The sequence below is a fragment of the Kogia breviceps genome, chromosome 12 (genome assembly GCF_026419965.1).
Source record: "Kogia breviceps isolate mKogBre1 chromosome 12, mKogBre1 haplotype 1, whole genome shotgun sequence".
Classification (NCBI taxonomy): domain Eukaryota; kingdom Metazoa; phylum Chordata; class Mammalia; order Artiodactyla; family Physeteridae; genus Kogia; species Kogia breviceps.
In genome coordinates, this window is record NC_081321.1 from 6881796 (window position 1) to 6906447 (window position 24652).

The 24652-nt window shown below is 44.4% G+C and overlaps 1 protein-coding gene and 1 pseudogene across 3 annotated transcripts; both read right to left on the reverse strand.

The window, feature by feature from the left end:
- Positions 1–1905: 1905 nt before the first annotated feature.
- LOC131766780 (histamine N-methyltransferase pseudogene) lies at positions 1906–2764 on the reverse strand (annotated as a pseudogene).
- Positions 2765–6442: 3678 nt separating this feature from the next.
- MFAP5 (microfibril associated protein 5) lies at positions 6443–17719 on the reverse strand. Of its 3 annotated transcripts, XM_059082623.2 has the most exons (10): positions 17391–17719; positions 16831–16890; positions 15822–15857; positions 12753–12797; positions 11963–11995; positions 11497–11532; positions 9912–9938; positions 9087–9174; positions 8388–8461; positions 6443–6878 (listed from the first exon to the last, which is right to left on the reverse strand). In XM_059082623.2, exons 2-10 carry the CDS (start codon positions 16886–16888, stop codon positions 6766–6768), a joined length of 510 nt encoding a protein of 169 aa, XP_058938606.1. In that variant the 5' UTR covers positions 16889–16890; positions 17391–17719; the 3' UTR covers positions 6443–6765. The 3 variants fall into 3 exon arrangements, with proteins under 3 accessions (XP_058938606.1, XP_066864814.1, XP_066864813.1); XM_067008713.1 differs by lacking the exon at positions 12753–12797 and having other exon boundaries at positions 17391–17647; XM_067008712.1 differs by lacking the exon at positions 15822–15857 and having other exon boundaries at positions 17391–17579.
- Positions 17720–24652: the final 6933 nt, after the last annotated feature.

The following is a 24652-nucleotide window of genomic DNA, read 5'->3' on the forward strand; positions in this document are numbered from 1 at the left end:
AAGGCAGATGTTTCACCACCAATTTACAGTTATAACAGAGGTTATTACCTTAGGACCACAGAATGTGGGTGCTACATCAGGACTGGCCCAGAAACCAATATCAAGTCATTTCTATTACTTGAAACAAAGAGGATGATACAAAGGCACCTGATTTTAGGGTCTAGATGCCCCGTGTTTAGATGATATAATTTTTAGTGTTTTTTTTTTTTACATGGCAAGAGAAATTATTCTTGTCCTATGTCATTAGAACATACTGTGATTCTTCTGAATTGTAATTTAATTATTCATAATTTAATTATGAATTACTGTACTTGTCAATTTATTACACAATGTCAGGTCTTTCGATGCTGGGTAGCTAATGGCACAGAAAAGAGCATAGTTGTTTAACACAATTAAGTTATAGCTCACCTTCCAACAAACAAATTGGTTTCTCTTAATAGCCAATTAAGGAGCTGCCGTGCATGGTTTTTTTTGTTTGTTTGTTTGTTTTTTGCTGTACGTGGGCCTCTCATTGTTGTGGCCTCTCCCGTTGCGGAGCACAGGCTCCGGACGCGCAGGCTCAGCGGCCACGGCTCACGGGCCCAGCCGCTCCGCGGCACGTGGGATCTTCCCGGACCGGGGCACGAACCCGTGTCCCCTGCATCGGCAGGCGGACTCTAAACCACTGCGCCACTAGGGAAGCCCATGCATGATTTTATATGAACATTTTTGTAGTACTTTTTTATTTTCACATTGATTTTGATGTTAATATTACACATTTTCATAGGCTGATTTGTATTTATATTACTTTATTTTCCTTCCCCCCTAAATTTCACCCATTTTCAAGAATGAATGAATATATGAGTGTTTTTCTGTGCAGTTCTCACTACCCTTCATTGTAACTCCTTGTGTTTGGCCATTTGGGACAGAACAACATATTAGGAAAACATATAATGACACAGTTGATACCTCGATGCCCATCAGTCCTTAAGTATAATTCAGGTTATTTTCCATTAAAATATTTCCTTATACTTGCTCAAAGTGCATCTATTACTTTTTTAAAGAGTTGGGGGGAGGTGAATCTCACAAATGTATGAGATCATTCCGAGTTCCACCCTTATTGATTGGTATGGAACTCCGATTATGTACTCCCCAAAACTACAGATTTATGGCTGGGTAAACACACAGAAGAAAGGAAAAGGGAATGAAAGAGGAAAACACCAGAGACAGAGAAAAGAATTTCAGGACCCCTGGGTTAAGAAAAAGCTAGAATCTTACTGAAAGTGATTGGACAAATTGAAAGAAAAAAAAAACAAAACCCATTATCAGCTATTTTTTTTTTAATTTTAAAGATCCATAGCACATATTTTATTAGTATTCCAGGAAATTCCATTATAATCAACAAATGGAAAGGATTTTATTGTCAATAAGCCCATGAAACTTAGTTGTCTCATTTTTCCAGATTATGTGGTATGTAGACAGCATGTAGTCTCTTTACTGATAGAAGGGATGGGATAAGACCAGCAGTGTCATATATGATTCCGCATGGAAGTCCAAGAATATCTTGGGATTTTCTAGATTTTACATATCAGAGAAAATGCTCTGTTTATGTTATGAGATATATTTATAATTTTAATACACAAATAAGTGAATGATCAAAATTGTTCAAACTATAGTTTTTTGTTTTTTGTGGTACGCGAGCCTCTCACTGTTGTGGCCTCTCCCGTTGCGGAGCACAGGCTCCGGACGCGCAGGCTCAGCGGCCACGGCTCACGGGCCCAGCCGCTCCGCAACATGTGGGATCTTCCCGGACCGGGGCACGAACCCGCGTCCCCTGCATCGGCAGGCGGACTCACAACCACTGCGCCACCAGGGAAGCCTCAAACTATAGTTTTTGAATACATTCTCATGGTGGATATTTATGCTTCATCCACTATGAAACTCAAGACTGTTATTGAAAAGAACCTTTCCCTCTTTCTTTATACTGAATTCAGGCTCTTGCAGATCTTTCATAATTTCTGCTTTGAGATCAGGTGGTGCTGTTGTACTAAAGTTGCAGGTTTCTGTCAAAAAATCCCAAAGCAGGTCTCCATTTTCATTGCCGTCAGTAAAGCAGTCAGGTACGTCCATGGTGGACAGAAGGTCATAACACTCGTACTTAATCCCCAAGTTGTCCAGCATCTGCATGAGGTCAGATGACGTGACATACGCGCAGAGGTCATCCCGGGGTAAGTGAGATCAGTACTTTTTCATAGCTTGTCCCAGACACTGGTTCCGGACACAGGAGTAATGAGAATCTTAGCACCGGTAGCTAAGAGACTACGGAAGAATTTCAGGGCGGCTGGGATGTCTTTTACATAATACAGCATCTGAATCATATGAATAAAGTCCCACTTCTGAAGTTCTTTCTTCTCCATCATTCTGTTTTGATATTCAGATGATGTCTCCTTATGCCAGGTAAACTTTATGTTCTCGAGGTTGGACGTCTTGGCTACAAGCTCTTTGTACTTGGTGATTTGTTCAGCACTTGCTTCAACAACTTCATTGTTGATACTAACTCCTGGGTATTGAGCCTGCACTTTGGAGAGGCTATGAAGATCAATTTCACCCGCACCTCCACCAATGCTTAGAATCTTAATTTCGATTTTGTGTCTCCAATCCTTGCTATTATGCTTGGCAGCTTCTTGTCCATGAATTGCTGCACGCACTGATGCTCCGTGGAATTGTCGAGAAACCTCCGGAAATATTCAGCATATCTGCTGTGGTCAGAAAACAAGCTCTTCATGGAAGATGGCGTGTTTGGTTTTCTGAGAAAGACAAGGAGGGAAGGGAGGTCTAACTTCCCTCTTAACCTTCCTTCTCTTCCCAGTTCCTTCTTTCTCTCTTCACCCACACCAGTTTCTATCCAAAACACACACACACACACACACACACACACACACACACACACACACACACACACACAAAAGCCCTGCTTTGAATTTAACGTGCTGGAGAGGCTGGGTTTGCAAAGCTCGTTACTAAGTGACTATTAGCTATTTTTAAAACCATTGAGGGTTTGAGGTGAAGTGAAGCTCATTTTGTCAACAGGAAGCTATGGGCTCTGCACCTCTATTTATATAAACAACATTTGCTTTTCCATCTTGGGTTCTGCCCAGAAGTTGTCGTCTGACGCTGCTTCTGGCTCTAGTTGACTGGTTTTTAGAAAAAAAAAACACAAACTGTGGCCACCTGTTCCTCTCTCTACCACAGAGAAAGTCAAGTCACTTTCGCTGGTGTTTGGTTAGTGAAAAATGCTAAAACACACAAGGATTTCAATTTTTAAAATTATTTATTTATTTATTTATTTGGCTGCCTGCCTTGGGTCTCCGTTGCTATGCGTGGGCTTTCTCTAGTTGCGGCGAGCGGGGGCTACTCTTCGTTGCGGTGCGCGGGCTACTCGTTGCGGTGGCTTCTCTCGCTGCAGACCACGGGCTCTAGGCGCGCGAGCTTCGGTAGCTGTGGCTCGTGGGCTCTAGAGCTCAGGCTCAGTAGCTGTGGCGCACGGGCTTAGTTGCTCTGCAACATGTGGGATCTTCCCAGACCCGGGACAGAACCCATGTCCCCTGCATTGGCAGGCGGATTCTTAACCACTGCGCCACCAGGGAGGCCCCAAGGATTTCAATTTCTATTGGAGTGTTGTAGTCTTAACCTAATCTTTGCCTCCCTGAATTTGACTAAACTCTAAGCACAGTCCTGCCCCACCTCCACTGTGCTTCTGATGTTCATTCTACCCTGTAAGGTTCCAGATGGATGGGTCTGGAACTCGGGTCCTCTTCACCACACTTTGCAAATTCCCTTCTCCCAGACCCCAGATTCTCCGGGTTCCCCTGCTCTGATGTCAACCCATCATCCCTGTGCCATCTCCTTATCCCCCTTATCTGGTGCTCTTGCAACTTCTGTTTCTTCTCAGATGTCTCTCTAAACTGTGTTACAGCTGCTTCAGTGCAGAAGGAAGGTGGATGTTAAGAGACTGCCAGTTGCCTGCACCTCTGACCAGGTGTAAAGTAGTTGGCTGAACATCAGCTTTCAGCACAAGTGCCCGAGGCAGAGGAGGGAGGGGCTTGTGGCTGGCAGCACAGACTGCTTGAGGTCATCAAAAGTGGGGAGACAGCTTGGGGTTTGCACCATCAGAGTCAAATGAATACTTAGAGAAAGTGTGCAAGGAGCTCTTGTTAGAGAGTATAGTGCACACTTGAATTTCCAGAACTTCTTCATTCCAAGACGAAGGAGAATTCTCTTTAATCAGAAGCATGAAATATGGGAAAAGGTTAGGATCAGAGCAGGATCAACTCAATTTTGGAAGAGAAAATAAGAGTCAAACTTTTTTTTTTTTTAGGTGAGGTGAGTAGGCAGATGAGTCTCTTCAAGGTACCAGGGAGGCATTCAGTCACAAATTGCTTAACGGTACTTTTACCCAACTTGTTAATTCCAACATGAAAGATCCATTTTTTAGTTCAAATAACTTTTTCATCAAGTTCCTTGGTTAAGAAGGTTGTCATTTGTGTTCACCAGGAAAAAAAAATAATATTAATACCATAAAGAGTGAAATGTTTTCACATCCTTTTATGGGGAGGATCAAGGAAAGAAAACTATAACATCGGGAACTGAAACGGGTCGAGAGTAAAATGCAGCAAGAAGGAGGTGAATGGAATTCTGCAAACGGGGAAGAAAGGACAGAGGGAAAGAACTAGGACCAAAACCAACCCCCCCAAATTGCCCTGGGACTGTTCTTAGAGGAAAGTTATGAGGCAAAATAAGCCTTTGTAAGGGTAAGGAAAGAAAGGACGGAAAGTGAGTTAGAAGTGTTGGGTTACATATAGAGAAGAGTATGAAAGGCAGAGGCTATCAGAACAGTGAGAAACGGCAAAGCACAGGACTTTGATGATGCAAAAGAAAAGCGAGAGTGAAACACAAAACTTCACTTAGTAAGACTAAAGGAGGCAGAAAACAGATGGAATTTTCTGGAGGACCTAGGAGCGGACCACATCTGGGGGAGAGTAAACAAATTTGTAATGTTGGAGAACCAGTGGTCAAGTTGTGGAGGGAAGGAGGAAGCAATGGAGAAGAGCAGAACAGAGACATGTGAGCAATGCTGCTACTCAGCTTTCAAAATGGGATAAAAGTCTAAGTTCAGGCCTTCTTTCTAAACATAGAGAAAGAAATAACCAGACCAAAGACCACTGTCTTCTGAGAAGGAAATTGGGAACCTTTATTTTAAATGTTTAATTTGCATTATACCCAATACTGGGATTGGGGTGCTTTCTGGCAGGAATGCCACCTCTCGTTCAATAAGCAATCAGAGGGTCAAGTTCCTGAAGAGGCTCAAATGATTCTTGGAAACTCTGTGCCTATGAGATGCCTCTGCAGTGGCTACAGTGTGCATTGACTATGTCTGTGTGTACACGAGTACATTTGCTTTGAGAGATTGGGGTAGGGCTTACATGCTTTGGGGCTCTTCTAGCATTTCTCTTTAATCAGTTGTGCTAATCCTATTAAACGAAATTGCTTCTTAACAGCAAGAATCTGGTCCTCATTTAGGTAGTATTTCCACAATGTGAAAGGAATCCAACCCATACCAAGTTGAATTCTGTAACATGTAACATCTAGGCTTTGAGAAAAACGAATAATGCATTTAAATCTCAAACCATCAAATTAAAAGAAACCTTAGAACTACCATAAATTTAACTTTGTCAGGTTAAAGATGGGGAAATCAAACCAGGGCCTAAAGAGAAAACATGACTTAACTGAGGCTACCTGGTTACTGCTAGAGGCAGGATTAGAATGCAGGTTGTCTGAATCTTGTGTTTCTTTTACTCTTTCCTGTAAACCATCAGGTAAACGTTATACTTGTGTGTTAAAGTTCAGGTCTGAATTCCCTTCTTATGCCCCAAATTAGGCTACTCCAGAATCCATTTGCACAATATAATCTCTACAGATTTTGGTAAGTGGTGAGGATGAAAGAAGTACCAACCACTCAAGGAAATTAGGAGCAATGATATGGTTTCACATTAAGTTGTCTAATTAACTTGTGGAGGTGGGCTAACCCCCCATACTACCATAGATGGGTGGGTAAATGAGACTTGCTAGCCCTACTTGCCGACTGAACGACTGCACGAAAAATTGAATAGTTTTATACCTGGTGTACTCCTCTCTCTTTAACCTCCGTCTTGTATAACTCTTGGCTCTGGAGAATTTTCTACGACTACAAAAATTACCATAATTCTTTTCCTAAAAAGGACCTACCAGGCAAATGTTAGGACAATCCAGCAAAATAATTAATAAAAGTAAAGGGGACTATGGAGGTGAATGGGGGTTAATCTAGGAAACCCTTGAATGAAAAATAAAGGTCTATGGTTAGTTAAGGTAGACAGTGATAACGTCTTCCACCCTAAGATCTATCTCAAACAGATTCAGTAGTTAATTATTATTTTAAATAATTTTATTGAAGTTTATTTTCCCTTGAAATTGTATGTAGAATGTATCTAAGCCACATGGTATATCTACTAGGTCTATGATATGGGGAAGCAGGAAAACCATGCAATACTGTAGACTATTTTAAGTACTGAAAAATGAGATACATGGATGAAAAATCAAGAAGTAGGGGCAAAAGCTAGACATTGCGATGGGATTGGTTTAAGAAATACTCATGTCTATGGGTTGGCTGACAAAGGTTGGACAAGAAGTTCCCTCTTAGAGCATTCTCTCCCTCCCACCCACACATTCTTTCTTTCCTCTTCCTTGACATCACAGACCACTGGGTCTCTGCAAGTTCACATCATCACAGGGAGGAAGGCGGAAATAGCTGGAGCGACGGAGTCGCCTTGGGGGTAGACCAGCCATCTGACGGCAGAGTTCATCTAGAAGAGAAGCAGAGCATAATGGGATGAGGATGCGGGAAGATGGCCAGGGCTCGTGTCTTACGGAAAGGGAAGACTGCAGGGTGGTGAAGTGAAGTCGTTGAAGAGGAATAGATCAGGGTTAGAACCCCAGCTCTGCCACTTACTGGTTATTTACTCCCTACCAGAAAGTCTAACTTTTCTGAGCCTCACTATCCCTTTCTGTAAAACAAGCATTAAAACACCCACTTCAACAAGGTAGTTGTCAGTATGCAAATGAAAAAATGGATACAAAGGTACCTAGCACACTGGTGGTCGGTAAATTTTAGTTTCCTTTATACACCTTGCTCCCAATTCTTCTAATCGTGGACTTATTAAACAGCAAAAATATGAGGTCCAGTCATTCACTATATATTTAAATATTTACTATGTGCAAATGGCTAACTTTAGCAAGTCCCCTGAGACACTTGAAAGTGCCTAGGGTCCCAAATACTCATCCTCAATGTCAAGGTGCTTCCCTTGCAGGTGGCTTGCATAGAGCCAATTGGGGGCAAGCAGCAAGTTTCCTTCTGCGAAGTTAAGTACAGCTCTTACTCAGGGGCTCGGTGCAAGGCGGGCTGCTGAGTCAGAGTGGCTTTCGTGTGGTGGCTTTACCGACCACAGCCATCGTTTGGGGCTGGCCAGGGGCAAGGTGAGAAACATCTTTTTTCCCACTATGCACAGTCTATAACCACACACTCTGGACCCTTGTAAAACCTTTCTACCTTCCTCTACCTCAGACATTTCACAGTAAGCAAGGTAAATGGTTCTTGGAATTGGTGGACTGTTTAAAAAGGTAGCCGGTGTCCAGGAGTCCAGTGGATTTTTCACATATCCAAATGCTACTGCCTCCAAATCAGCGGCTTTCCCCGCCGCCCCCCAACCCCACTAGTAGAGACTGTTATCTTCAAATTTTTATTTATTTATTTATTTATTTTGCGGTTCATGGGCCTCTCACTGTTGTGGCCTCTCCCGTTGCGGAGCACAGGCTCTGGACGCGCAGGCTCAGCGGCCACGGCCCACGGGCCCACCCGCTCCACGGCATGTGGGATCTTCCCGGACCGGGGCACGAACCCGTGTGCCCTGCATCGGCAGGCGGATTCTCAACCACTGTGCCACCAGGGAAGCCCCGAGACTTATTTTTAATGGCTGACTTGGCCTTCCATCTAGAACTCTGGTGAATGATCTTCAAAGCAACCAGAGCATCTGAAATTTCTATCTATATATAAGAGAAGTTAGGGGTTCCTGTCTAGTTGGAAAGAGGTCTGGGGAGGGGTGCTTTTCTTAGGGTTTTATATATATATATATATTTAGTAAGCATACTGCTTTCCTTCGATTGTTTATTTGGGGTAACTTGGTAGAACAGGAGCTATTGTAAGTCAGGCAGTAGCCTAAAGCCCTTCTGCAAAGCCAGACCTTGGATCTGTTAGCATCTTGCGCCCAGTTATCACTCTTAATTACTGTCCCTCCCCACTAAGAAGCCGGTCTTACCTTTCATAACTTCATGCTCTTTACAGACAAGACGGGAGCAGACCTCATTGTTGATGATATACATACGCCGTAAACTGCCACCGGTGCAAATGTCACGGTGCAGGAAGGAGATAGAAAAAGCATTGAGAGGGAGAACTAGCCTCGGCCTGCCATGCCTCTTCAACTCCTGTATTTCCCACTCTTCCCTCTCTGCTCTCCCCTTATCTGGATTTCCTTAAGTATTGCAGACTTCTTCCTCCGGCTCCGAGTCCCACCCCACCTCCCCAGGTAGTGTAGGAGATGGAATGGAATCCATCGCTCTTCCTGGTGACGCTTTGCACACTCCACCTAGACTCAAGCTTCTTACTCCTCCCCACTATTCCCTACTATTTGCTACCTTCACACTTGGATGTTTAGCTCCAGCCTTTTTCAGTGAGGTGGTAAATTTGATAGACTGGAGTTTCCCTCATGATGATCCTACCTCCAGCCCCCACCTTCATTTGCCTTCTAGCGTCTACACTTGTTGGTCAAACTGTTCTCTGGGTGCCTCAATCCATACCCCACATTCTCATTGGCACCTTCAGGAATAGCTAAGAGGGTTATGCTAAAAAACGTCTGCCCCTCCAAAGACTGAAATTCCACAGTGGATGCTCATTACATAGTTACTGACATGAAAGCACTATCATGGACGATGCTCTCTAGGTGTTCTGGGACCTTTACCTGGTAAAGCATAATTGATGGATGCATTGCTTCACTGGCCGATGCACAGAGTAGAGTCTTGTGCAGGCAAATTTCTCATCCCGGCACTCTGAAGAGGCCCAACATAGAAAACACGGGCAGGCATAACAAACAGGTATGAACAAAGGGTTAAGGGGATGGAGGAGGGGAGATAGAGTTGGGGAAAACCTACAAAGTGATCTCTACAGAGGATCACTGTAAGTTAGGGCATGTTCTTCCTGTCACCAAAACAAAGCAATAATAGAAGTTGGCTAAAAAATGAAATTTAGGTGGTTCCCTACCTGGAAGGAAAGTGGGTGAAAATAGTCCCTGAGGTCTCTTCTAGGAAAAAATCCTTCTAGGGTTATACAGGTGGCAACATGAAATATCAAATGCTAGCAGTCCCATTCTGAAGAATTTGAATTCTAAGGTGGGTCACTATTTCTCTGTTCTGGTGGTTTTCAACCTTATCTGCACATCTGAATTATCAGTACATTAGAGAAAGCATGACATCTACAGTAATATGGAGTCCTTGAAGTCACTTCCCAACCCACTAACCAACAGATAGTGTCCAAAGGTAGTTTACGGAAAGGACTGGTCTGGAACCATGCAACAGTGGTCCCATCTTTTTTCCCATGACTTTTAGAACAGGAGCTCGTAAAACAGTGGGGTGGGGTGGGAGGGTAATGAAGAGTACTACAAATACACTTTGAGAAAGAATTGGAAATAAACTAGAAGATGTACCAAGTATCCTCCCAAGAACAAGGACAAGGAATTCTCAGGAAGGAAAAAAAAGCTTTAAAAAAGACATGCAAAAGACAATCATACCTGTGGTGGTATTTTTATCAGGCGAGGCTAGAAGGCAAAAAGTTTATTCAGTTATTACTGCTTCTAGAAGTCACTGCCCTGTAACTGTCATGTTGCCTTACTTGAGACCCACGTGGGGCACCCATAAATAGATGAATTAATAACTCTTTTTTAGCAACTTCTAAAAGAAAACCCATAATGGGGTGTTCTGATCCACAAAGTTGAAGAGATTTAACATGATTTTTGTCTTTCTCCTTTCTCTCCTAGAGAGTTGAGAAACTCACTTGTATTGAGAATATCTTTGTTTCTATCAGGAGGCACATTTAGTAGAAACACAAGGCAACGAGCCATGCTCAGAAGAGCGTCATCCTAGAGCTAAGGGGAGAAAAGATTATTATCCTGCTGTGGAACCTCTAGATACATCATCATGGGTTCTTGGATAAAAGTTATTTGGTAAAGAATAGCAAGGGTCATAGTCACATCCAGCCCTAACGTAGGGGCAAGTTAAATACCAGAGGAGTTTATAAAATGGAGAATAAGTCAAGGAGTAAGATGAGTCTTGAGGAAATAGACTAACCACAGGAGTTATCTGTAAAAATGTCTTTGGAAGGGTTGCTTATAGGATACCACAGGAAGAATGCTATATCTATCCCATGGTTTGAATTACAGGTTTATATGTTGAGAATTCTCAAACTTATATGTCTAGCCCAGATCTTTCTCCTAATAAGCTCAAGACCTACAAATCCAACTGCCATTTTGTGGAAGAGTTCATGGATTTTTGTTTAAAAAGATCCTTCCATATCTCAAACTGCCTTACCTTTCCCCTTCACCAATTCACATTGGTGCCACCATCCACCCAATAGCTACCATCTACCTAATAGAAAACTGGACATCATCTCAACAGTCCCTGCTCACTGACAGCTCATTTCTCTCCCTTACCTCTAACGTAGTTCAGGCCACCATATTTTACTGGGACTACGCAAAAGCATTCTCGCTGGCTTTCCAGTTCGAGAATCTGCTTAGGACCTTCCTTTGCATGCACGATTCTCTGATTTGTTTTCATTTCCATTCTAGGCCTTTGCCCATATTGTTTTCTTTACCTAAAAGCGCTTCCCCTTTCTATTCACTTGTCTTTCAAGAATCAACCAATCAGTAGGCCTTCTGTAAAAGCCTTTCCTAACTCCCAACACAAAGTATAGTCAAGGACTCTTTGAGTCTTCCATAGCTCCTTTTGCTTATCCTGATGATAGCATTTGTAAAACTGAATACGGTTATCCATTCCATTGTCTATCTTGTCTACTAGACAAAAGATATCTAGAAGAAAATCAGTTTTGTTCACCCTTATCTTGCCTTTACCCATCCAGCCTCAGAAACTTGGAGAGAAAAATCTAGTCTTGGTATTTTGTGTATCAAACCCCTTGTGCAGTTCTTGCTTGTTAGGGGGATCAAAAATGTCTTTAATTTAAATTATACTGTTGGACAAATGTGCTACATAAAATGGTAGCCCTAATTAGGATCCTTCACCAGCCATACTGCCTTCTGTCATGGGGGATGGGGAAAGACCAGAACGGGCCCGGTGGCCCTGGGATCCCAGATCTGAACTTACCCAGGTCATCTGTGGGAGGCTTGATATCGGCCAGAACTGAAAAGGCACAAAACAGCGGTGTGAGGAGGGTTTCGAATTGGCAAAGGGGAAGGCAGAAGGCAAGAGGGAAAAATATAGATAACAGGACAAAGTCAAGGCTGTGGCTGGGTTTGTGTATTATGTCCAGGGGAATAAAGTTAATTGAAAATAATTAAATATTTTTTGAATATTCTTTGGCCTGTTGACATTATACTCATTTCTGGAAGACTTTAATTCATGCTTTTTAAAGCTATTAATCCACTTTGCTTCCTGTTTTTAGAGGACTAGGAGGATTCTTTCCTTTTATCCCACCGTCACTGAACGACATCCCTTTCCCTGTGATGAAAATACATGATTAATTCAAGAGCTGGAATAAGTAATTGTGACTATTAACAAGAATCACACCATCTTTAAGGAGATGAAACATACCTGTAGGAGTGAAACCTACCTGTTTCATCTGTAGCAGGATCATTCACCAGATCTGCAAAGATACAACATAGGGAATGAAAAATGCAAGTCGGAAAAGTAGCAAAGAGGAGCAGGACGAAGGGGTGATGATCTAGAGGGAGGCAAGATTGAAGCGAAAGAATGTGGACTCTTGGGGAAAATATAAGGGAGCGATAAAAAGATTGGGCATTGTTTAGAGCCCTCGGTGGCATCTAAGATAGACAACAGAGCTCTGAACCCCAGCAAGTCCCCTACGTACAAATGAGTTCCATTCCGAGAGCACGTTCGTAAGTCCAATTTGTTCATCAGTCAAACAAAGTTAGCTTAGGTACCCAACTAACACAATCGGCTATGTGGTGCTGTACTGTAATAGGTTAATAACACTTTTCACACAAATAATACATAAAAAATAAACATTTTTAATCTTACAGTACAGTACCTTGAAAAGTACAGGAGTACCAGGTACATCACTGCTGCTTTTACACTTGCTTCTGGACATCTGGGCTTGAAATAAAGATACTGTACTACTGTACTCTATACAGTACCGTACAGTAAAGTACACAAAAGCACATCCACTTGTAGAGGATGCACACACGTGACAATGTACGCCAGACACGAGAACTAACTCAGGTGATTGGACATGAGAATGTTCAAATCTTTGAAAGTTGGCAACTTGAAGGTTTGTGTGAAGGGGACTTACTGTTCTAATCTTCCTTTAAGGAAGGATGTACAGACCTCAACCCTTCTATCCCCAATTTGAAAGCAAAGAAGTACACAAAAGAGTATCCTACTAGGATCTTCTGTGAATGTCTCTGGAGTCACTGGAGTCACATCATCTGCATAAAAACAATCCGGAAACATTTTCTGAGCATTCTCTGTCCCCCACCCCTACCCTTGCACTCCCAGTAAGTGAAATTGACAAGCACAGTAGACTCATAGTAAGATCCCAAAGTGTTTTTCTTTCTTTGCTTCCCAGCCTAAGTCCTTTCCCCTGTAACCCAAACAAATGTTACACTTTCCTACTTCCATGAATATACCTGTACAGTCCTAACCCTAGAGAGTCCTTCTCCCTGTGTGCTCCTTATTTAGAGGAATGAATGAACTACATGGCCATTAGACAGTCCACCACAGGCACGCTCTTTCTCGGTTAGACTTTGGTTAAGCGTCGGACTGCAAGAACGACTTCTTCATCCTAGCATATAATAACAGATACAGCTAATTTGCTTTTACAGATGGTAAAACTCAGGACCGGGAGAATAAATAACTCACACAAGGTCATAGAGCTTGTTAATAATTAATGGATTGATGACCTCTTTGCGATACTTATTTAAAATGAAAATTGGGGCTTCCCTGCTGGCGCAGTGGTTGGGAGTCTGCCTGCCGATGCAGGGGATGCGGGTTCGTGCCCCGGTCCGGGAAGATCCCACATGCCGCGGAGAGGCTGGGCCCGTGAGCCATGGCCGCTGAGCCTGCGCGCCCGGAGCCTGTGCTCTGCAAGGGGAGAGGCCACGACGGTGAGAGGCCCGCGTACCGCAAAAAAAATAAAAATAAATAAATAAAATGAAAATTGTTTTTCTCAAACAGACTGTGATTTTTAAAAACTTTTTATTTTATATTGGAGTATAGTTGATTAACAATGTTGTGATAGTTTCGGGTGTACAGTAAAGTTATTTACTTATACATGTATCTACTCTTTTTCAAACTCTTTTCCCATTTAGATTATTTAATATTGAGCAGAGTTCCCTGTATACAGTATACAGTCCCTGTTGATTAGCCATTTTTAATGTAGCAGTGTGTACATGTCAATCCCAAACTCCCTAGCTATCCCTTCCCCCGTGGTAACCATAAGTTCGTTCTGTCTGAATCTGTTTCAAACAGACTGTGATTTTGATATTCATAATTTGGATATAATTGGATATCAGTCTGATGATAGGCTTTACACAAAAGAGTGTTCACAAAAGGTAACATTGATAGTTTTCTGATGCTCAGTGATAAGTGAGGTAAAGAGAGGGGAGAGGAAATGCCTTGTTGTTGATCCTTGGAAAGTAAATGCTGGAGGGGAAGAAATAAAAATGGTCCAGGTCTTAAGGTGGAAGCTATTTGCATGAACTAAGAAAACTGTATCTGAAACTGTAAATAACAGGAATTCCTGAAACAAATAGTCTCTGCTTTAAAAAGCAACATAACAAAGCAGTGTGAAGAACTAAATGTTTGTTAAACATCCCACCTGTAATTAACCTTCATTGTAAATGGCTTATAGTCATAATCTGTTTTACCCACTAGAGGTCAGCAAAATCACAGTTTGCCTGGAGGTCAGCTTACAAATGTCAGATTTAAAATCTGGCAAGAATAGCATTTTTATAAAGCATGTCAGAGTTACTGATCCTTGCACTAGAAGCAATACACAAAACATTTTGAAGGAATTTCCCCTGCTTATTCCTTACCTCATCCTTTCAAAAAAAATTCCGGATAGAAGGTCATCAGATCTGACAAACAGCCTCAATCTTTAACACTCGGTATAAGCTTTTGTCTTCCGGAACAGATTTTGATAAAAGGAATTCAAGTCTGCTCCAGTCCCACAGGATATTTGAAAAGCCACTGACCTGAACCATTCCAGAAGCTGTAAGAAGGGAGTGGATTCTCCCCGGGGTGCAGCCCTATCCTGCCCTGTTTCCCATCCTCTCCAGCTATATTCCAGTCCAACCACGCACAGAAACAGGGAGCGAGCGGTCTGAGAACAAAGGGTTTGAGAGTATCCTGGCTGTATCCTCAGAATTCCAGGCAGAGTACTAGTTTTCTGTAGATTCCTCAGTTTACCCACCTTTTCCATGAGCTACCACCATCTGAATGCTTTCTTAAGGATTTGTGAGTGTTCCCTGAAGGAACATTTTCATCATCTCTTGTACTATTTCTGCATCACAAATCATAAAATGGGACTGGACCTTAACCAGCCCAAAGAAAGGAATTTGGAGTTTTAGTTTTGCTACTGCTGATTATGACCTAGGTTCAAAAATGTAGGGTTTCAGACCTCCATACCCACAACAGAGGAAAAAAAAAGCGCTTTTCTGTATTTTAGCTTCTCTACCAGGGTGCACAGTGAGAAATGATATTGTGCCTCAGTGTACACAAAGAAAACTGAAACAAGTTGAATAAGATAATACTTTCCTCTGGTAATGTACTTGCAGTGTACTCCGTTTTTATTGTAGTCTATCCTAACTCATTAAAAGCCCCAGTTGTGACTCCTTTGGTTCTTGACCCATTAACAGGGCACTGCAGTGCCCTCGGGTTGGGAGAAGTAAGAGAACTTACGGGTAGATACCTGGAGGCAGCCTGGGAATGTTGATTAGAGTATCCTTCATCAGGCTGAAGGAAGTGGCCCTTTGCAAGCCAGAACTTTTGGGTTCTGTCTCACTGTGCCACAGCTGCTCTGGTGCTGGGAAGACTTCTTATGTCTGCATTTTAGTTTCTCCACTATTACATGGCTAGGAAAATGTTTTCTGTTAGGGTCTGTGGGCATTTTCCAAGGGAGTGGAAATGAGATGGACATAGAGAAGGTCTGGGGAAAGTTATTTCAGTAAGTAGTTCAAAAGAGAACAAGAATGTTTTATGAATGGGCTCTTGGTTCCCCGACCAGGGATCGAAGCCGTGCCTCCTGCAGTGGAAGCACAGAGTCCTAACCACTGGACCACCAGGCGATTACCAGGATAATAGGATTGTTGAACCAGTGAATTAGATCCTATGATTTCCCACACCTTGGCAATGCATCTCTGTGTTGTATTACAAATTCTTGAACTCTAACCGTTTGGCTACATTGTCCTAATAAGAACCTCATCAGAGCCCAGTTCCAAGGGTTCACCTACCTCCTCTCTGGCTGCTGACGCCTAGGGGTGTCCAGTCTGTATCAAAGGAAGGAGAAAATGTATGTGAATGAGTCCAGCTCTGTACCCCGTAAAGCTTATATAAGATGAACCAGAAAATGATGGGAAAATGGTACTTTATCTTTCAGTGTTTTATTTCTGTTAGAGCTCAATATAAAAGTACTCAGACCGTTAGTGCTACACACAGACATGGGAACACTCAGAGAGCAGATCCCTAAGAACAAAGACGAGCTCTGCTGTGCCCTGACTCAAGAGGCCCTCTTGCCTTCAGTCCAGCCAGAAGGGGTAGGGTCCTGATCCACACACAAGGCCAGCAGACTTTCTGATGTCTCATCTTTCTGTCCCCACAGCCAACCCCTCTTAACTGTACTACTGAACAAGGCCAAAAGGTGTCATCTCACAGTCTGCATTAGGCCAAATGAGGAAAAAAAAAAAAACGAGTAGGATTTTTTTGAAAGCCAAGGTTCGCTTTTTCTGTGGTCAATCTTCTAGGTCGAGTCTTTGAAATCTGTGAAGATCATTTTTCATTTGTGTATAGATGTGGCAACATATTTTCTGTGTGCATGTGACTCTGCTTGTGTGTAGGTTGGTACTAGAGTTTCTTAGGTGTATATATTCCCACCGTTTTCCTTCACGGTTTAAACTTGAGTTTCTTGTGAGGTGATCCTTATATGTTTGTGTATGCATTTGTATATATCAGCTTCTTTCTCCTTTGGGTTTTTTTTTTTTTTTTTCTTCACTGTCCGGCTTGCGGGATCTTAGTTCTCCAGAGCAGGGATTGAACGCACGGCAGTGAAAAGTGACGAGTCCTAACCACTGGACCACCAGGGAACTGGCCGTGTTCTTCTCTTTAATGGCAATTCTAGAGCTCAATAGCAAGCATCTCTCCTCCTATTCCCCTTCAGCCTCGTTCCATCCACCCCGTAACATACACCTCCACCCACATCTGAGGAGCTGACGTTTTAGGGAGAAAAAAAAGGTAGGGACTCACCAGAGGGAATGATGAGTGCAGTGAGAAACAGCAGTACTTTGGGCCCCAGCAGCAGCATATCTGACAGGTGGGTGGCGAGAGGGGAGATTTCAATTCCAGGCAAGGATACCTGTAGGGTCTCTGTCTCTGCATCTTCCCAGGAGCTTGCCTAGTGCCTCGTAAGTCTCAGACCCTTCCTCTCTTTCCCTCAACATTTCTCCTTCAAATTCTATTCTTTGATCATTTGCCATTAGTCTCTGTCCTTTGTTTCTACCAAGTCAGAGGAGATTTTATACTTGAAACGGTTCATGCCGGCCCCCACCCGGTGGCCTCTTTCAACCCTAGTGTCTAATCTTCTGTTTTGAAATCTGTGGCTTTTTAATATCACCTGCTCCTCTTGGAGTCTCCTCATTGGGATTCCATGGATAATTGGGATGTCTGTTCAATTCTAAGTCAGTGACATTCCCCATTGCCCAGCCCTTCAAAACACACACACACACACACACACACACACACACACACACACACACACACTCCCTACCCCTGTCTGTTGAGGGTTTTAGACAATCAAAACAACTCACTGTTTATGGTTCTCTGCTCTTTCCACCGAGTCCTTTGGTTGTTGAATGTGTCTCTCTGCTTCTTACTCTGTCCCACTTTGGCTGGAGAGTAAGATGAACAGGGCCACTCCCTGGAAAGGACTTCAAATTTGGCCTACTCTGAAACAATGAGATGAGGGAGAGCGAGGAAGAGAGAGAGAGGGGGAGGGAGGGAGGGAGGGAGGGAGAAAGCCGGGCTAGAGGAGTCGGGTGCTGTGCTACAGTGTGAGGCCGGGAGGAGAAGGGGGCTGGAGCTTTGCAGTCCCTCACGCCCTCATTCCAAAGGTTATGACCGCATTGATGCTGCTGCTCCCTTGAACGGTTGGCTGGCGCTCATATAGGCCTTTCTTCCGTGAGCCACGTTGTGGCCCCAGCCCCCCTTTCTCCTCGAGTCCCTTCTTACCTAAAGAGCAGCTCCCCAGCCCCCTCCCCGGTCATGCGCCCACAATCTGTTTCTATTTTTCCGGCCATCTTCCATATTGGAATCATTCCTCTAGCCCCCTTTCTCACTTTTGTCCTTTTAGAATTCCACACCAAAAAAGTTCTTTGTATCCTTTTATTTATTTTTTAATTTTTTGGCTGCATTGGGTCTTAACTGTTTCGCACGGGCTTTCTCCAGTTGCGGCGAGCGGGGGCTACTCTTCGTTGCGGGGCGCAGGCTTCTCACTGTGGTGGTTTCGCTTGTTGCGGAGCACAGGCTCTAGGTGTGTGGGCTCAGTAGTTGTGGCTCGTGGGCTCAGTAGTTGTGGCTCGCGGGCTTAGCTGCTCCGCGGCGTGTGGGATCTTCCCGGACCAGGGCTCGAACCCATGTCCCTTTGTCCCTTGCATTGGCAGGCGGATTCTTTTTTTTTTTTTTTGTGGTACGTGGGCCTCTCACTGTTGTGGCCTCTCCCGTTGCGGAGCACAGGCTCCGGACGCGCAGGCTCAGCGGCCATGGCTCACGGGCCCAGCCGCTCCGCGGCACGTGGGATCTTCCCGGACCGGGGCACGAACCCACGTCCCCTGCATCGGCAGGCGGACTCTCAACCACTGCGCCACCAGGGAAGCGCGGCAGGCGGATTCTTAACCACTGCACGGCCAGGGAAGCCCCTCTTTGTATCCTTATGTTTCTCTTTTTTCTTTGCCTCTTTCTTGACCTACACGTTTGACTCTCCCACCACCCCCCGCCGCCCCCGTCACACGCCTTTGAGAATCTCACATATTGCTACATCCAAGCAAACAGACAGTACGTGAGTTTTGTCCAAGAGGAGGGCTGCTGTCTTAGGAAAAGTTAAGGAACATAGAACCCTCATCTTTTTGAAATATGGAGGAGCTCCCTGAGAGGAGATTCCAGCCTTATGTTGTCTTTTGTCTTTGTTGAAGCTTATATTAAGAATCTTGGTTTCTGGAATGTTAGGGACAAAAATGCTATCAGAAGCCCAAAGAAAATTGGGAGCCAAGTTCATTCTGCTTGCCTTATTTTCCATCAGTACTTTCCTTCATGTCACGTAATATGTACATAATGTTTTCTCTGATCCAGGAGCTATAAAAGCTTTTGCCTTCCCTCTTATTCCTAGAAACTCTAGTGCTTAGACCATTACAACATCTCCACTTCGGAGGAATAAACTTGAATTACAGAAACTTCAAATCTGAAGAATGGTTGCTCTTATGTGCCCTCGCAGTGTGTCAATTTCCAGTTATCTGTTAGCTTCTTTAGTCTATATTTTGTATTTCCCTGATGAGCTAAATTAGAGAAGTGTACAGGTAGACAGAGCAGATAGTATTAATGGATTACAGACCAAAAGAAAGAAGACAGTAAATGATGGAAGGGAAGAGGAAGCTTCGAAGAGAGGGAGGGAGGGAAGGAAGCTGTCACGAGGAAGGAAGAACTATAGACATAGTCAGAAATAAGCAAATAGCACCTCTGGTTTCTCTTAGGAAGCTATACTTGCTCCATCTCTGAGATACATGGGTTCTGGTCAGTCCCCAGAACAAATCTGTGTACAAAACCCAGTTCTTCCTTATCGGACCTGTCCAGAAGTTGCTCTTTTCCCATCTGTTCCACAATGAGAGTGCAGAGGCTACAGAATAGATGTCTGGGGAGAGCCAGGGCAAGAGAAGTCAGGGAGGCAGGGGTGGGGGAAGAGACAAAAGCAGACGCAAAGCAGAACTAAGGCAGGCATGCACCAGAGAGCCTAGAGCCACACTCATGTTTTCCATGAAGCACAGACAGATGGAGAAACTGAACTCAGGCCAGTCATTTGGCAGGGCCAGCAATGACCTCACTGTGCTCCCAGCCAGAGACTGAAGCTTAGGAAAGCCTCCCCAGGCGCTAGGAGGGGGTGCTTTCCTAGGGTCTCAAGGGGGAGTCTGAAGTTAGGGCAGTAAAAACAGGAACAAAATGTTCAGCTCAAGGAAGAAGGAGTCGGCAGGCGGCGAGCAGGACCTCGGGAGGAAGGAAGGGAGAGGAAGCAAGGAAGCACGGCAGGAAGTGGCCGAAGAGCAGAAACCACCATGTGGTCTTTCTTGGTCATTCAAGAATGCCGTTTACTTGAAAGGACTTGGGTTGATTTCTTGTTCATGGCAGCTCTGGTGGCCCCTTCTAGCACAAGTCCCTGTTTGTTTTCAGAGTCTCCGCTTGGACCCCCAGTTTTAGAGATCCTCTGATTTACTTTTCTCATTGGTGGTTATCATTTAATGACATCAAGTCAAAGTCAGCACCCACGGTCAGGAATGAGCAACTGCCATCCAGAGATGTGAACCTAGACTCTTCCGAGGTTCTCGCTGACCCTGGGGAAAATCTCATCCAACACAGGGTGGATCTCCTGAGGGTCGAGGATGCAGGAAAGTCCTCCGTGGAATTGACTGGCAGGTCAAGAAGCGACTTAATGTAGGCAATCTAATGTCTGAGACATCCAGGAAAATATTAGTCTTCAAAAGAGGTCTCCAATCAGGGGACGATGGGTAGAATGCAGAGAAAGAGGAGGGAGACAGGGATGCGAGACAGCATGCTGGTTTATTCATCTGTTTACTGGCCTGTGAAGAATACACCCATTAGCTGAAGGCCTCTGGGCAAACGTACAGAAACATTATTACTACAGTCCGATCCAACTAAATTAAATCCAGGGCCTAAACACACACAAAAATCCCATAAAAGGAAGGAAAGGAAGGAAGGAAGAAGGGTTATAGGAGGTGGGTGGGTCGGGGGGAGTGCTGTGTGTAGAGGGGATGAAGCAATAAAGTGGTAACAGCCAAACTTAAGAGATGGACCCAGTGGAGGAGTTAAGAGCCAGCAAACATATGTCCTCAGAGAACTTGGGCAAGGGAAAACTTCCCACTTCTTAGTAACCCATACCTCTCTGTTCTTCACGCCTCCACGCCTTGCACTTTCTGTTCCTTCCTTTCTGAAATATATATCCCCTTCCCAGCTCCAGGAAATAAATGCTGACGTGTACATCAAAATGCAGCCCCCGTGCTCCTCTTCCCGGAAACCTTTCCTGGTCCCCTTTGCTTCTGAATAGTTAATCATTCCCTCTATTGAGCTACCTCTCTTTTTTCATCATTGTGGCATCAGCTTTATTATATTCTTTGTAAATTTATTTTATTTTTTTGGCCACACCATGCAGCAGGCGGGATCCCATCTCCCCAACCAGCGATCGAACCCCTGCCCCCCGCAGTGAAAGGGCAGAATCTCAACCACTGGACTGCCAGGGAGGTTCCCCTCAGCTTTATTGTATTCTTTTATTTATATATTTATTTATTTTTGGCCGCATTGGGTCTTAGCTGCAGCACACAGAATCCTTCATTGTGGCGCGCGGGCTTCTCTCTAGTTGTGGCGCCCGGGCTTAGTTGCCCCGAGGCATGTGAGATCTTGGTTCCCCGACCAGGTATTGAACTTGCGTCCCCTGCATTGGAAGGCGGATTCTTAACCACTGGACCACGAGGGAAGTCCCTATATACTTTGTTTTACATGTCTGTGTTCTTGATTAGACTGAGAGGTTCTTACTTGTCTCTGGCTGACATAATGATCAGCACAGAACAACTCAAACTTTGTTCATTTGAATTGAGGTGAGATGAAGACTCGAAATATTTCGAGAGAGAAACATTCAAAACCCGAGTCAAATGCAAAGTAAAGGAGAAAGTTCTAGAGAAGAAAGTAGTTTGAGAGGATACAGGAGCACAGCCAGTGCTGGAATAAATAACCAGTGTTTTGATCCAATACGACAGGAATAGACCTAAAGGAAACAGGCACAGAGACTGGGCAACAGTTATTCCAGAAATAAAGGAATTTTGGCAGAAGGGCTGTAAAATCGGTGCAGGCGAAACATAAGTGACTTCTATCAACAATAATGAGTGCTTTTGTCTCATCATTTTGCTTTGTGTAAATTTTCAGATGGCGCTGGTGGTCTTGCACTGTTATACCCACACTCTACGTAGTATCTACACTTACATTTGATTCCCTTGGTCTTGGTTGAGAGAGGAAACGTTCCCAGAAGCAAAGGAAGAAGCCGCAGATCTCTCAGGGCTCAGCATCAGTTTCCCAGCATCACTCCCATGTTCTGTTGGTCTGTAGGGTCTCAGTTCCAAGTTCAGGGGAGGAGAAATAGACTTTACCTCTTGATGGGAGGAGTGGCAAAAAAAGTGTGTAGCCACATGTGTCACAAAGTTAAAATGAATCTTTTTAACAGATTAGACAAGGCCAAACAAAGAACATTTGTATTTTGCCATTTCCCTGAAACCTGATTTACCTCTCTTCACAATTCTAAGGACCTCTTGGATGCTCAATATGATAGAAAAAGTTCAGTGTTATTTTCTTGTTTCCTGCAGCATCAGGCCCCGTTGGCCTGTCCTTCCTTTCTGAAATGTGTCTTCCTCTTGGCATCTATGACATCACTTCCTTTGTTTTCCTCTTTAGCTTGGCTCAGCATTCTTTTTAAATTTCTTTTCCTTCTGTGTTTACCCTTAAATGCTGGTAGTTTTCAAGGTTCTTGCCATCTCTTCCTTCTACACCCCGCTCCTGTGTCTCTATTTACCATCTACTGGCTTCTGCTTCTAGATCTATACTTCAGTCTCTTCTACACCTGAAGGTGCAATAGCACATCTCTCGTTGGATGTCCCACGAGCTCCTTGAGTCCGCCAGGCTTCATATCGGAGCAGAATCGTTTAAGCAGAAAGAGGGGAAGCTAAAGCCCAGACTCCCAGGAATAACTCCCAAGATTCTAGTGTCCCTCCCACCTCCTGGAGGCCACCCTCCATGCTGAGGTATCGCCACTCAAGCTCCGGAACCACGCTGGCTCTGCTAGAATCCACACCAGCAGAACGGATCCCCACTACCTGCCTCTCTCTTCACTTAACCTGGGTTTTGAATTCAAGACTTAGATGAGTGCATATGGTTGCTGAAAGCTAGCTATAGGATTCAAACTCTAGCTATAGGGGAGTCTAGGGTATGTCGTTTTCAGTTTTCCACCCTCTGTAATCCAGGACGGTGCCCAAGGAAGAACCTTCAGTAAATGTTGAGTAAGCCTTATTTTTGCATGTGTAAAACTGAGTCATGCTCCCAGCACAGTCCCGCCCCATACTAGGACTATGGTGCCGCCATCACCCCATTACCCAGCTGAAGCGCGGGAGTCACCCCCGGCCTCATCGGTTTCTCTCTCTCCCTCACCTTGAGTCCCAACACACACAACACACACGCACACACGCACACACACACAGACACACAGAGTCTTTCAAATCCATCCCTTTTGTCTATTATTTCCATCGCCACTTTAGCTCAGTTCGGTCCAGTCATTGCTCTAACAGGGTCTTAACTGGTCTCCCACTTCTGGCGTTTCCCCACCTTTACTTATAATACAAAACAGGGCTTCCCTAGTGGTGCAGCGGTTGAGAGTCCACCTGCCGATGCAGGGGATGCGCGGGTTCGTGCCCCGGTCCGGGAAGATCCCACGTGCCGCGGAGCGGCTGGGCCCGTGAGCCGTGGCCGCTGAGCCTGCGCGTCCGGAGCCTGTGCCCCGCAACGGGAGAGGCCACAACAGTGAGAGGCCCGCGCAACGCAAAAAAAAAAGAAAAAGTTACCTGTGTGGGCTTCCCTGGTGGTGCAGTGGTTGAGAGTCCGCCTGCCAATGCAGGGGACACGGGTTCGTGCCCCGGTCCGGGAAGATCCCACGTGCCGCGGAGAGGCTGGGCCCGTGAGCCGTGGCCGCTGAGCCTGCGCGTCCGGAGCCTGTGCTCCGCAACGGGAGAGGCCGCAGCGGTGAGAGGCCTGCGTACCGCAAAAAAAAAAAAAAAAAAAAAAACACGAAAAAAACAAAAAAGACACTCAGCAATATTTCTAGCATTACTCAACTTAGGTTACTCTGGCTTAAAAACGTTAGAGGCGCCTCATTATCCTTAGGATACGGTCGGAACTTCTCAGTTCCCTCTCTCATCACCAGTGCTCTAACCCACCCACCTCGTCACATTCTGCATCTTTCTTTCCGACGCACTGAATCATTTACAGTCCTGCAAAAGCTCCAAGCTCTCTAAGCTGCCGTACATACTATATTCCATTTACAACACCTCCACCAGGATCTTTAATTTACCAAATTCAACATAACCTTTATGTTCATCTGTCTAATTTCTGCTCATCCTTTCCAACTCAGCTTTGGGTTGTTTTCCTGAGTGTGTCCACTACAATGTGCGCTTATTGTGGGCAGATGCTTTGTTCACTGTTGCATGCCCAAGACCAAACCCAGCAACTCATATTCGTACATCAGAGAGATGTGTTGCCCGTGTATGGGAGAGACTGTATTTCCTAAAGTTGAACACAAGAGGGCAGCGAATCACTTCTCCAGACCTGTTTTGAAGTTTGGCTGCCCTTTCCTACACCTCATTTACTCTTCAAACTGATGACGTAGTTTATGGAGCACAACCCGAGCTGTGCCCCACAGAATGAAAGATTCTTAATGACTCAGAACTGTACTTCATTGATATCCTGGCTGTCTTTTCAGTGCCAGGCACTTCGCTTACCTACCGGTAATTTAAAAAGATGAATCAGTCCCAAGTCCTCCATTCAAGGAATCAAGAATCTAATGGGAAAGAGAAGTGAACTGAACTTCCTTTACTCCCTGACATAGGAAGAAACAAGTGACATAGGAAGAAACAACCCGTTTTTTCAGTATCATTGGCTTCTTAAGATGGTAGAAGGGTTAACTACTGGGTGTAACTAAGACAGAAACTTAGACTCTCCTAAGTGACAATTTTGAAAAACACGCACCACCAATCCA